General features: G+C 44.7%; 1 protein-coding gene across 1 annotated transcript in view; it reads right to left on the bottom strand.

The window, feature by feature from the left end:
• Positions 1 to 14702, bottom strand: part of PKD1 (polycystin 1, transient receptor potential channel interacting) — a 252054-nt gene that overhangs the window by 98179 nt on the left and 139173 nt on the right. Inside the window, exons 9-11 of the mRNA XM_089686812.1 lie at positions 11967 to 12223; positions 9705 to 10439; positions 665 to 796 (exon numbers count right to left, since the gene is read on the bottom strand). Coding sequence (XP_089542938.1) covers positions 665 to 796; positions 9705 to 10439; positions 11967 to 12223 — 1124 coding nt within the window. The remainder of the gene's footprint in view (positions 1 to 664; positions 797 to 9704; positions 10440 to 11966; positions 12224 to 14702) is intronic.

Raw genomic sequence — 14702 nt, 5'->3', positions numbered from 1 at the left:
GTAAATATCTGTTTATTACAAGTCAGCACTTACAGTTTTTGTAGCTGCTGACTTTTAATTCACAAAAACCGATTGGAGCTCCTCTGTAAAGCGGAGTTCCACTCACTCTGTCAAAAAATAAAAGTCAGCAGCTACAAAAACTGTAGCTGCTGACTTTTACAAAGCAGCCACTTACCTGTCCCTCGGTGTGTCCCCCGCAGCCCGTTTCACCGCCCGTCCAGTGTTCCAGGAGGCCGGCATCTTCAGTGTGGGCACCTGGCTGTGATATCTTGCGGCTTCACAGCCGGGTACCCACTGAGCATGTGCGAGTAGCACTGCGCTTCATGAATGGTCCTGTAGTCTTCTGGGACCTGTCACGTGTCCCAGAAGGGAGGACACCTTACGCTTCCGATCGCCTAGGCAATCGCAGCAGAAATGGGAGTGGGTACCTGTTGAATTCGGGTACCTGCTCCTCCCCCCCCACCCCCCAAAGGTGCCAATCCTTAATGAGGAGCGGGGCAGCAGTCCTTAAAGAGGAACTTTCCCTTCTGGGTGGAGCTCCGCTTTAAGCTTTGACAATAAAACCCGGAAGCTGACGGGTTTCTGTGCAGAGCTGCACCAGATTTTGCACCTTTCAGTTTTAGTAAATCTCCCCCAAAATGTCCAAAAACCCCCCATCACTTACTGTGAGCTTGTACACAGCGGCAGACTGATAGATCACATTGAAGACGGTGTTGTAATATGTAAAAGACGAGCGGTCGTCCACAGTCCATTTAAATATCACGTCTGATCCCGATTCCACAGAAGCGACATTATTCTACAAAGAGAATAATAAAGACAATGTGATGGAACCGAGCAAAAATCGTAAACCAAAAAAAAAAAAAAAAACTAGTGAAATTTATATCGGTCACAATATAAATCAAATGGCCACTACAACACTCCATCCCTCGCCTACACCAGCGTCTTCTGGTGGGGGCCGGTCTTCTGCCCTCTTCATTGGCCGTTGCAGGATGATGTCACTCCTGCACATACGTCAGTGACCCTGGCACTCAGGCACCATGCCAGTGATGTACATGTAGGAAAAGACAGCGAGCACTTCAGCCATCCAAACAGCCATGATCTGCCTGCAATGCAGAGAAAAGCACAGGGATCCAGTAATGCCATCAAAAATAAAGTATGTAATGAAAACCGAAAGGGTTTATTTAACTATTTCATTAGCATGATGATGAGGGCAGAAGGGAGAACCAGAGACGGCAAAATAAAAGCAAATCAGTTTCAGGTTTTATAGAGAAGTTTAGCCTGTGATACCTGTATCCAGTCTATAGAGCAGTGAGCACAGACCGAATTTACAATGCTTTCACCAAACTCTGTGCCGATTTCTTGAAGTATGTAAGGGCCTTTTAGCTCTAATCTGTGTCTGTTCAACAACAAATATCTTAATGAGAAGGTTGGCGCTCACTTCAAACAAGCTGATATCAGGCTTTGGCAGCCTTTCACAAAGATTCAGCACTGCTTGAAGCTTGCTGGGAGCCTGCTAACAGCTTGAAGGGACAGGAAGCATTTCCTATTAAAGCTGAACTCCAGGCAAACATCTAAACACACAGATGTAATACTTATATGAAAGCTGCCAAAAATTTCCATTTCTATCCAGTTCTCAGATGTCAGCCAGGAAGACATTATTTTCTCCGTTACATTTAAGGAACAAGGCGATGATGCTTTTCTGGCTACCGACTGCTGACTGGACAGTGAAGGAGCAGAGGCAGACTGAGTGATCATCTCTCTGCTCTCTCCTCTGTTCAGCATATTTGCAAGGAACACACAAGATTGATCTATAGTGCTGTCTCACCCTCTCTCAGTCTGAGTGCTGCTCTACAGATGCCACCCCTCACCTCTTGATATTCACCTTCGCTGTACTCCCCTGCTGCTCCATGTAGTCCTTGTGCAAGCTCCATGTAGGTCTCTAAACCGTTCCCACCATGTAATGATATTTAGGCCTGGTCAATGCCTCCTCAGGACCATGCATATTCTCCCCTTCCATCACATGCAGTGTTCAGGCCTGGCCATTGTCCCCCCAGACCCATGCATATTCTCTCCTTCCAACTCGTGACAGTGTTCCGCCCCAGCCAATGTCCCCTCAGATCAATGGATATTCTCCTCTCTCACCATATGACAGTGTTCCGCCCCAGCCATTGTCCCCTCAGATCCATGGATATTCTCCTCTCTCACCATATGACAGTGTTCCGGCCCAGCCATTGTCCCCTCAGATCCATGGATATTCTCCTCTTCCACAATTTGACAGTGTTCTGCCCCAGCCATTGTCCCCTCAGATCCATGGATATTCTCCTCTCTCACCATATGACGGTGTTCCGGCCCAGCCATTGTCCCCTCAGATCCATGGATATTCTCCTCTCCCACCATTTGACGGTGTTCAGGCCAAGCCATTGTCCCCTCAGATCCATGGATATTCTCCTCTCCCAACACTTGACAGTGTTCAGGCCCGGGCCATTGTCCCCTCAGATCCATGGATATTCTCCTCTCTCACCATATGACAGTGTTCAGGCCCGGGGCATTGTCCCCTCAGGTCCATGCATATTCTCTCCTCCCAACCCATGACATTTTTCAGGCTCGACCATTGTCCCTTCATATCCATAGATATTCTCCTCTCTGACCATATGGCAGTGAGCAAGCCCGGGCCATTGTCCCCACAGGCCCATGCATATTCTTCCAGCCCGTAACCGTGTTCAGGCCTGACCATCGTCACCTCAAGCCCATACAGTAAATATTCCCTTCTCCCACCATGTGTAAGTGTTCAGGCCTGGCCATTCTTCCCTCAGGTCCATGCATAGTCTCCTCTTCCAGCCTGTGACAGTGTTCAGGCGTGGCCATTGTCCTCTCAAGTCCATGCATAATATTCTCCTCTACCACCACATGACAGTGTTCCGACCTTGTTATTGTGCCCTCAGGCCCACACATATTCTCCCAGCCCAAAACTGTGTTTAGGACTGGCCATTGTGCCCTCAAGCCCATACAGTAAATATTCTGCTCTCCCACCATGTGAAAGTATTCAGGCCTGGCCATTGTCCCCTCAGACCCATGCATATTCTCTCCTCTCAACCTGTGACAGGGTTCAGGCCTGGCCATTGTCCCCTCAGATCCATGCACATTCTCCACTCCCACCATATGGCAGTGCTCAGGCCTGGCCATTGTTCCCCCAAGCCCATACAGTACATATTCTCCTCACCCACTATGTGACAGTGTTCTGGCCTGGCCAATGTCTCCTCAGGCCCATGCATATTCTCCTCTCTGACCTCTTGACAGTGTTCAGACCTGGCCACTGTCCCCTCAGGTCCACACATATTCTCCTCTCCAACTATGTGATAGTGCTCAGGCTCAGCCATTGTCCCCTCAGACCCATGAACATTCACCCTCTCACCACTTAACTGGGTTTAGGCCTGATCATAGTCCCCTCAGGCCCATGCCTAATCTCCCTTCTCACCATTGTGACATGAATCCTGGGAGGTAAGAAAAAAAATTGCATTGCTCCTCCATACCTCAAGTTCCAGGTGTTCCTACATGAAGCACTGGGGAAGCACAGAAAACAATAGTACTGGTGGGTGAAGGTGGGGGAACCTGCCAAGAATGGGCAAAGTAACAGATTCCCTTTAGGTCCCTATGTTTTGCACTATTTACAATGCTTTTTTTGGTGCGTTTTTGGTGCGACATCATAGGGCAACCCACTCACTTGAATGGGCTGTCTTAAAAGAAACTCCTGTGCCTTTTTCAACCGGCGAGCATTGAACAATTTGGTGCATGAAAAAACTGGCTTTTGCTAGCCTCGTTTGGGGTAGCAATTAATGGCAACGCAAGCATAATGCATGTTTCAGGAACGTGTGCAGAAACGCTCATTTACGCATGCATTCCCAGAACATGCAGGTGTGAATCGAGCCTTAATGATTTATTACATTCATTCATTGATGTCTTTGTATTTGACTAAAGTTCAGCTTTAATATTTATGTTTTTAATACTCTTTCACTTGGAACAAAGGGTACTCTAAAGGCTTAGAGAAAGCTTGATGAGAGCTTTGTGAATCCTTTGTTAGGGATCCAAGATAAATGGATAACAAGGTCACCTCCTCCAGAATCTCCGATGTATATGTGACCCGCACTACCCGAATCGAGGAAGAATGCTATATTGACACAGGGCTTACATAAGGACACAGCTGTACAAGGTGTAAACGCTGCAGAGAATCCGATACTAGATATTTAACCTTGTCACCTGTTGAAGGAAGGCCTACTTACTGGTTGGATCACCAAGTATTCATATAGAAAGTTAAACAATGCAGTTTGCTTGTTATTCCTTAAATGATGAAGTTGATGTTTTCTATCAATTAACCTCCAGTGCTACTTTATATCTAAAATCTAAAGAGCTTAACTTTTGACACATTTTGTTATGTTACAGCCTTATTCCACAATGGATTAAATTAATTTTTTTCCTCAACATTCTACAAACAATACCCCATAAAGACAACGTGAAATAAGTTTGTTTTGAAATCTTTGCAATTTATTAAAAATAAAATAAAAAAAAAACTCATGTACGTAAGTATTCAAAGCCTTTTGCCATGACACTCAAAACTGAGATCTGGTGCATCCTGTTCCCGCTGATCATCCTTGAGATGTTTCCACAACTTGATTGGAGTCCACCTGTGGGAAATTCAGTTGACTGGACATGATTAGGAAAGGCATAAACCTGTCTATATAAGGTCCCACAGTTAACAGTGCATGTCAGAGCACAAACCAAACCATGAGGTCCAAGGAATTGTCCGTAGACCTCTGAGACAATATTGTATCAAGGCACAGATCTAGGGAAGGGTACAGAAAAATTTCTGCAGCACTGAAGGTCCCAATGAGCACAGTGGCCTCCATCATCCATAAACGGAGGAAGTTTGGAACCACCAGGAATCTTCCTAGAGCGGGCCTCCTAGCCACCATGAGCGATCGAAGGAGAAGGGCCTTAGCCAGGGAGGTAACCAAGCACCCGATGGTCACTCTGGAGCTCAAGCATTTCTTTGTGGAAAGAGGAGAACCTTCCAGAAGAACAACCATCTCTGTAGCACTCCACCAATCAGGCCTGTATGGTAGAGTGGCCAGACGGAAGCCACTCCACAGTAAAAGGCAAACGGCAGCCAACCTGGAGTTTGCCAAAAGGCACCTGAGGGACTCTCAAACCATGAGAAACAAAGCTCTCTGGTCTGATGAAACAAAGATTGAACTCGTTGGCCTGAATGCCAAGCGTCATGTCTGGAGGAAACCAGTCAACACTCATCACCTGGCCAACACCATTCCTACAGTGAAGCATGGTGGTGGCAGCATCATGCTGTGGGGATGTTTTTCAGCGGCAGGAACTGGGAGACTAGTCAGGATTGAAGGAAAGATGAATGCAGCAATGTACAGAGACATCCTTGATGAAAACCTGTTCCAGAGCGCTCTGGATCTTAGAATGGGGCGACGGTTCATCTTTCAACAGGACAACGACCCTAAGCACACAGCCCACATAACAAATAAGTGGCTACGGGCCAACTCTGTGAATGTCATGGAGTGGCCACGCCAGATCTCAGACTTGAACCCGATTGAACATCTCTGGAGAGATCTGAAAATGGCTGTGCACCTGCACTCCTCATCCAACCTGAAGACGCTTGAGAGGTACTGCAAATAAGAATGGGAGAAAGTGCCCAAAAATAGGTGTGCCAAGCTTGTAGCATCATACTCAAAATGACTTGAGGCTGTAATTGGTGCTAAAGGGGCTTCAACAAAGTATTGAGCAAAGGCTGTGAATAGTTATGTACATGTTTTATTTTAGTGATGTGATGTCAGTGGCAGTTAGTCAGTTCCCACAAAGTGTCAGATTGCCCGCTACACTGTCAATCCCACTATAAGTCGCTGATCACCGCCATTACTAGTATAAAAATAAATACAAATTCTTATTTTATGTGCCTTTTATAGCCCCTACGTGGGCGTGCCTCTTGCAATGTTACAATACTGATCTTTTTATTTTTTTTATGTACCATTGATAGCCCCTGCGTGGGCGTGTGTTTTGCTCTATTTCTTCTTGTTAAATTGTTTACAAAAGTTAATAAAAACCATTGAAATACAAAAATAAACACAAATTCCAGTATATATCCTATAATTTGCAGACGCTATAACTTCCACTCTAAACCAGTTATATACACTTATTGGGATTTTTTTTTTTACCAAAGACATGAAGCAAAATACATTTTGACCTAAATTTAAGAAGAAATTTGATTTTTAACCCCTTCACGCCGGCCACACACAAATGTGCAGCCTTCCGGCGTCTGGGCCTAGACGCCGAACGGACGCACATTTGCGTTCATGTAACAAAAAACATATGTGCTGAGAGCGCGCTCCCAGCACACATGTCCGGTACTCACGGAAAGGTCCTGGTCTGCTCTTTCGATCGGGACCTTTCCCGATCATGTGACCGCCGTGAAGACGCGTCACGGCGGTCACATGATCCCTAAACCACGCCCCGCCTCCCAGCGTCTGAAACTCTAAAAGGGCCGGGAGGCACCGGCAGGAAGGGGTTAAATATATTTCTTGGATATAGCAGAAAGTAAAAAAAATAGTTTTTTCTTATATAATAAAACATAAAAAACCAAGTGGTGATAAAATACCAGCAAGAAAAATTATTAATATTTGTGTGAAAAAAAATTATATAAATTTAATCTGGGTACAGCATTGCATGACCGTGCAATTGCCAGTTCAAGCAGCACAGTGCCGAATAGCAAAAAAAATGGCCTGGTCATGAAGGGGGTAAAACCATGCGGAGCCTAAATGGATATTCAGAAGAATGTTCGTTCAAAAATCAATTCGTGTATAGCCAGCTTAAGGGCTCACTTTTAAAAAGGTCTGTGGCAGGGGCGGACTGACCATTTGGAAACTCGGGCACTGCCCGAGGGCCCGGGGTCTGTAGGGGACCCCATGAGATGCCCCTGGTACCTTTTTCATAGGCTTTTTTGAGTTTTGGCAAGGACACAGGGGCCCCATGATCCCCTATTGTCCGGGGGCCTAATGAGTTGTCAGTCCGCCCCTGGTCTGTGGGACTCTACCAGGGGCGGACTGACCATTTGGAAACTCGGGCATTGCCCGAGGGCCCGGGGTCAGTAGGGGGCCCCATGAGATGCCCCTGGTACCTTTTTCATAGGCTTTTGAGTTTTGGCAAGGACCCAGGGGCCCCATGATCCCCTATTGCCCGGGGGCCCCATGAGTTGTCAGTCTGCCCCTGGACTCTACTATAATATTTAGTAAAAAACAAATATGGAAGATACAGGATCGCTGTTGACAGATTTAGGTGTCATAAAGAACAATAGTAATCAAGGCATGAATGGATCTCCTGTACACACGGGTCTAACTTGTACCAGATCATAACACAATGTTCCTTTCTGCACCATTTCAAGACAAAACAACCTTGTATGCTCTGCTCCTACATCCCAACACATGCAAGCTATGGCCTGGGAGCCAAATAAGCTTTCTGTATGTTTATACGTTTACGGTGGTTTATAGGCCTAGCACTGGGTTTGTTTTTTGTAGGTTGTCATGCTTCATTTTTAACAAAAATCTGACATGTTCGCTTCTGGCAGAATCAACAGTAACTGCCGTTGCATCCTGACATACGGGCGCCACATGGAGGGAGCAAGATGGGAAACCGGATAGAAGAGAGGGGGGAAAAAAAAAAAATTGCATAGTCGACTTGGCAGTGAGTCACTGGCTGCGGTTTCTGCACCATCTATCTTTAGGCATGCTGTGATTACGTCAGCTAATTATATAAGATAATAGCCTGCAGAACTGGAAAATTAGGCATTATGGCACCCGTAGCAAAACCCTTCCACTCCAAAACTGACGTTTTTTATTTAAAAAGTGACTAGTTACAAAGCATTGTCATTGGTGTGTTCCTTAAAGCGACACGGTCACCTTGCCCACTTAGGGCAAAATGACAATGTTTGTCTAAAGGGGTCCCCTCAACCCACTGATACCTTGCCAGCGTTCCCTAGTCCTTAGCTAGTATGGGCAGCACAGCGGCTACGTCCGCCTGGCAGTATTAGGGTCGTTGGTTCAAATCCCAACCACAGCACCACCTGCCTGGAGTTTGCATGTTCTCCATGTGCCTGTGTGGGTTTCCTCTGGGTACTCCGGTTTCCTCCAAAGACATGCTGGTAGGTGAATTGGCTCCTGTCTACATTGGCCCTAGTATGTGTATGTATGAATGTGAGTTAGGGACCTTAGATTGTACGCCCCTTGAGGGTTAGGGACTGATGTGAATGTACAATATATATGTAAAGTGCTGCGTAAATTGACAGCGCTATACAAGTACCTATAATAAATAAATAAAAAAAATAGTTGGCTGATTGTTATGAGGGCCCTTTGGCTTTAATGCTCTTTATTTCACAATCCTGGAACAAGAATGCACTTAGGGAAAGCCAAAAAATGGTCAGAAGTCCATATCTGCAAACAGCAAAAACTTCTTCCGCTTCCACCTCCTTTTACAGCCATAGCTAGAATTTCAATGAATAATGAATTTAAGCAGATAACTAGTGCTGTGCTCTCCCTTTAGCTATCCTATACTGCTCTGGGAATCCTTTGTCATTGGTGTTTGCACCTTAAAGGGACATTGTCACCTTGCCCACTCAGGGCAATATCACAGTGTTTGGCTAAAGGGGTCCTGTCAACCCACTGATACTCCCTTCACCAGCACTCCCTAGTTCCTAGCTAGTTGCCTGATTGTTCTGCTAACCCTCTGGCATTAATGCTATGTCACAGTCCTGGAACAAGTATGCAGTTAGGGAACAGAGGTCAGAAGTATATATCTGCATACGGCAATGACCTATCCTCCTTACCCCTCCTTTTACAGATCTAGCTAAATTTTCAATGAGAAGCAGAGTGCATTTAGTGCTGGTTCACGTATGGTTTGAACTGCATCCAATCCTCATCACATGTGAAATAAAATGGCAACCTATGGTTCACATATGTCTGGAGCACTGGCTGTGCAGATTCAGTGCAATTTCTGAGCAGTGCCTTCAGGTTCAGGTGCGGATTACAGGCTATTGACTTCTATGGGAACCGTTCCTAAACCACATATGTGTGAACAGGATAAGATCATGAGCTAATCCTGTCCTGAACCTGATGTAAAAACCTGACATGAACCGCTGAACAACTACTGTATAAATTAGCTGTGAAACCTGAGCTTCAATCCACACCGCACATGCGTGAATCAGCTCTTAGGCAGATAACCAGTGCTGTGCTATCCAAAATGGCTCTGGGAATCCTTTGTCAGGTATTACGAGTGACAGCACCAGCAAAAAAGCATAATAGTCTATGCATGCAACCTGGTGTGTCCCCAAGACCAGCCAAAAGAGAGGGGTTTGTAGCACATAGAGGGTTATTTACTACCTATTTGGGTTCAACAACAATATTTCAGGCATACTTTTCCAGCAAATGTAAAAAGCAGAGACTCATAGAGCAAAAAATAAGACTTGATAAAATTGTCTGTGCAGAACTGCATTACAAACAGAAAATAACTTACACCTTTTATTTTTGAATGTGCTCTACAAGCTCTCGAGGGTTAAAGGTCTGTTCAGATACATATTTTCTTGTATATATATATATATATATATATATATATATATATATATATATACATAAAGTTCAACTTACCACACGAGTATTGAGCAGCACTCTGGCTTGAGGGTAAGGACTTGTGCTCAGTCCTCTGATCGGGTCTTCCATCTTCACTAAAAATGTTATATTTTGTGAGCTTATCTCGTTTTGTGCAGTTATTGAAACTTCCACAACTCCTCTCCCCAGTCCGAGCAGATTGACTTCAGAATATGAAATGTCTCTTTTATCTAAGGTACATTCCGTGGATACACTGAAAATTTTTGGAGGACATGTTCGACTAAAGCTCCACGTCTGGTTATTGCCAGCCCACAAAGAGGTGGCATCAGAGCCAGAGAGAATCCTAAGAATTACAACGGGGTTGTCACTGGGAATGTAGTAGATCTCGTCTTGTGGTGTTGGATAGATGACACTCAGACCAGAAACCGGTGATACCACACTAAAGCTGTAAGACTCCGTAGCTTTGTACAATTCGTTGCTAAAGTTTGCTCTGACTGTATATTTCCCAGGAGGCCACAAACCAGGACTTAGCCGATTGGTAAAAACTGAGGCAAATTCTTTGGTGGTACCAACAACTCTTAATGAACATGATGTGTCATTGACAACTGCTTCTCCTAGGACGTGCCCGGGAATACATGTAGCCCAATCTGATTGGTAGAAAACATGGTATGAAGTGGAGGAGTGGCACTGCAGAAACCTTTTGTTGGGGGCATCATGTTGTAGAACAATAAGGTAATCGGGGAGCATTTGAACACTCACATCTTCAAACGTTGCCTAAAAAATGGAGAGTGAAAGTTTACAGATGAGTACAAGCATGAACATCAAGACTTTTGTAATGCATGGTGAAGGGCCTTTCAAAATTCAATTCATATGTGCACTGCTGATTCAGATTCTCACTGTGGTTGGTACATGGAAAAACTAAGAATGTATGGACAGGAAAGGCATGCGTAACAACTTGTAAACTCTAGGGTTAGCTAGAAGGGAGCATGTTCCATCAACCAGCAGACTAGATGGGGTTTATTTACTAAAGCTGGAGAGTCCAAAATCAGACTCCCTTCTGCATAGAAACCAATCAGCTTCTAACCTCAGCTTGTTCAATGAAGCTTTGGCAATGAAACCTGGAAGCTGATTGGTTTCTATGCAGAAGGGAGTCTGATTTTGGACTCTCCAGCTTTAGTAAATAAACCCCGATATGTCCACTTATATGGGGTCTGGGGCCACCTTGGAGAAGTCCATGTATTAAGTAGAGACCAGCTTTCTCGGAAGCTGGAGTACTGGGATGAAAAAGGCATGAAGAAGGGTTTGTTTGATAGGCAATACACATGGTAATGTAAAGACTAACTCCAGCTGAAACAGTTTATTTTCTTTTGCATTAAGGATTTAGAGTTTTGCATAAGATTTTGAGTATCTTTTTATTAGATTGTGTTCCTAATGGGGTGATTTTGCCTTATTCCCATTCATAAGTGATGTTTAATGTCTCCAAGGGGAACCAATACGGAACCACATTTTTAGTAGAGTGGGGGATTAGAACTTCTGACGTGTATAAACTGCTGCCTGTGCCTTCCTGTCCCATTCAAAACCACCTATTTCATTCCTTGTACAAGTGTTACAGGGACAGGTAGTGAAGATAAATCTCCCCAATTTAAAATTTTTTAACTCTTGCTAACTATCCAAAACTAAAACAAATGGCTGGAATAAATCTTTAAAGAAGACCTATCATTGCGGATCTCCTTAAGAAAATGCCAGTTGTTTGGCTGGTATGCTGATTCAGTGGATTCAATACTCTAATGATGGCCATACACTAGTAGAATTTTGTTCAAAATTTTTCGTTTTAAGAATGTTTGTTCAATTTTCTAACGGCCAGTTGGGTCAAATCACTGGTCATTTTTGACTGCTTTGGTGGGAAATTCGAGGGAACAGGATAGAAAATGTTTCTCAGTTGAATACGTTTCTAACAGTGAATGTTTGTTCAGGAAAGTTCATTCACCCCAAAACTGAATGCTAAAAGCAAAAACAGTTTGGAAGTACATTGTGTAAATGGCTGACTAGAACCGAGAATTTTCATCTGAATTCACGTATCAGCGTTCATTCACAAATCTACTAGTGTATGTAAGACTCTGGACAAATCATGCGTTGTGACTTTACAGATCCTGATCACCAGTTAACTACTTCAGTCAGAGACAGCCAGCCGAAAAAAAAAAAACCTTTTCCAAAGGAGGATACTAGTGGCAACCCCCATATTTCTCACAGTCTAGGCTTCCTAAAAATGTTTTCTCAAATAGGAAAATGACATAAGATTACCAAATACTGTGTGGCATTTCCAGCAGGGATTGTGAAGAGATATTCCTTTAATAAGGTGAAGTTTGGAAGGCTTCTGTTGGACTGGGCCATTGATGAGAAGATGGCGTCTTTAGATTCGTTGGACGGGAGATAGCCGCTCTCCAATGGTATACTGCTGTTGGTGTAATTGGAGGAATATGGCTCTTCCTCGTAGGCAGGGAGACTCTCATTTATTGGCTGCCTGCTTGGTGGGGAGCTTGTGCTTTGAGCTGGACAGTCTGACCAAAAAAAAACCCAACATTAATAAACCACAGCGATCAGAAGGGAGAAGCAAAAAAATTCAACATATTTACATCCCATAGTAAATGAAGAAAAAAAAGAAAACCTTAAGAATATGTTAGAGTGCAGTTTTATTTAGTGATTATAACTGGGCAAAGTGACTCTGGAAAGGTCACCCCCACACACCTTCGCTTGGCTCCCCGCTTGCTTTGCTCACCTGCCAGTGCCATGGATCTTATCCCAGTGTAAGCGCCGCATGGGGTCAATGTTGAAGCCTTAAACACAGATTTAATGCCCCCCCTTGTTACAGTGTTCAATCTTAGTGATTTGCCACTTAGGCATGAACACTGCATCCTGGGAGTAAAGAGAGAAAGTCGCATGATCCCTTTTATGCTATGCAGATATGAAGTTAAAAGAGAGGAGGTGTTCTGTAGTTCCGCAGAGGAGAACTAGGAAGGGCTGACAACACTGCTTGGAATCCCAATGCAGCAGAGACAGCGTTGATACTGAAAGTGGTCACAGTGGTCACCTGATTGGAAAGCTGTTAGGCACCGGTAACTGTGTCAGGAACACGTAGGGTGCGAGCTCTCGGCACAGCTTTGTTTAAATTCTGATACACATATATGCGCCATCTTGGTGTCAAGGCCCACCTGCTGAGAGGCCGCATATATGCGAACAGGATAAATAGCCAATGTGTTTGTTAGCTCTCATGTGGATGCACAGAGCAGGCTAGATACTGAGCCATAGAGAGCAGAAAAGAACTGTTAAAAGATCTGCATAACAAGGTAATAAAACTTGAGAGATGCTTTAAAGATGGAAAAAGATATAGGAAGATATTAAAAGTCTTGAATATGTCCATTAGCACTGTTCAATCCCCTATTAAGAAATTGAAAATTGGGGATCTTTTCATACCAAGCTAAAATCAGGTAGACCAAGAAAGACTGCATCCACAACTGCCAGAAGAATTGTTTGGGGTACAAAGAAAAACCCACAGGTAAAAGATGTGTGGTTGTTTCAAGGAGCACAAAACAATGATACTTGAACAAAAATGAGCTGCATGGTCGAGTTATCAGGAAAGAAATCTTTACTGCACCAATGCCACAAAAAAGCCCGGTTATAATATGCCCACCTACACCTTGACACACCTCACTGTTTCTGGCACACTGTAATATGGAGTGACAAGACCAAAATAGAGCTTTATTTTCACAACTATAAGCAATGTGTTTGGAGAGGGGCCGACAAGGCCTTTAGTGACAAGAATACAATCCCCACTGTGAAGCATGGTGGTGGCTCACTGATGTTTTTGGGGTGTGTGAACTCTTAAGGCATGGGGAACCTTGTGAAAATTGATGGCAAAACGAAGGCAGCATTTTATCAGAAAATACTGGCAAACAGTTTGCATTCTTCTGCAAAGCTGCACAAGGAATGCTCTTGGACTTTCCAGCACGACAATGACCCTAAGCACAAGGCCAACCTGACCCTCCAGTGGTTACAGCAGAAAAAGTTGAAGGCTCTGGACTGGCCATCACAGTCTCCTGATCTTAATATCATCGAGCCACTCTGGGGCTCATGCAACGTGGGGTTCATGCAAGACGACCAAAGATTTTGTATGATCTGGAGGCACACTAGTGATCCAGGTGATGGCAAATTCTCAAGAACGCTATAAAGGGTTACACTAGTTCTGGTAACAACCAAGGATTCCCTCATATTGGAAGGATTGTCTCTCACTTCCTCTTTTGGTTATGGGACAGGAAGTGAAGGGAAATCTCCTAAAGTTTTGTCAGATCTACTTTAAAGAGGGTAGAGAAATTCTCACCTCCTTTCATGTGTCACTCCCTCACTGGCTGAATGAGCAAGCTGAACTTAGACATGGTCTGAACCCACCTGAGCTATCCTACTGGGTAGCTATCAGAGCCGACAGCCAATCATCGGCAACAGAGGCATTCCCCGCCCCAGCGCTGGACGTATATACGCCACATGCACATGGGTGCCTGTGGGGCAGGGAATGTCTCCACCGCCTATAATTAGTTGTCAGCTTTGACAGCTTCATGGCGAGATAGCTCAGGTGGGTTTGGACTTGTGTTATTATTATTATTATAAAGCCATCCACAACACTGCCCCTAGCTACATCAGCAACCTCATCCACAGATACTGCCCAAATCGCCCACTCCGCTCCTCCCATGATATCCTCCTCTCTAGCTCCCTCATCACCTCCTCCCACGCTCGCCTCCAGGACTTCTCCAGAGCCTCTCCCATCCTCTGGAACTCCCTACCACAGCATGTCCGGTCAGCCCCCACCCTGTCTGCCTTTAGGCAATCTTTGAAAACTCACTTCTTCAGGGAAGCCTACCCCACCACCACCTAAGAACTGTACTTGAATCACCTCCACCAGATCATCCCCCGCAGCTATCACCTTTCGTATCACCTCCCCCTTCCTTTAGAGTGTAAGCTCCACGAGCCGGGCCCTCCTATTCCTTC

This window comes from Staurois parvus, unplaced genomic scaffold (genome assembly GCF_062004578.1).
Source record: "Staurois parvus isolate SC_StPar_1 unplaced genomic scaffold, SC_StPar_1.0 ptg000412l, whole genome shotgun sequence".
NCBI lineage: Eukaryota > Metazoa > Chordata > Amphibia > Anura > Ranidae > Staurois > Staurois parvus.
Note: the sequence above shows the minus strand (reverse complement) of the source record. Positions and strands in the feature narration are given on the sequence as shown.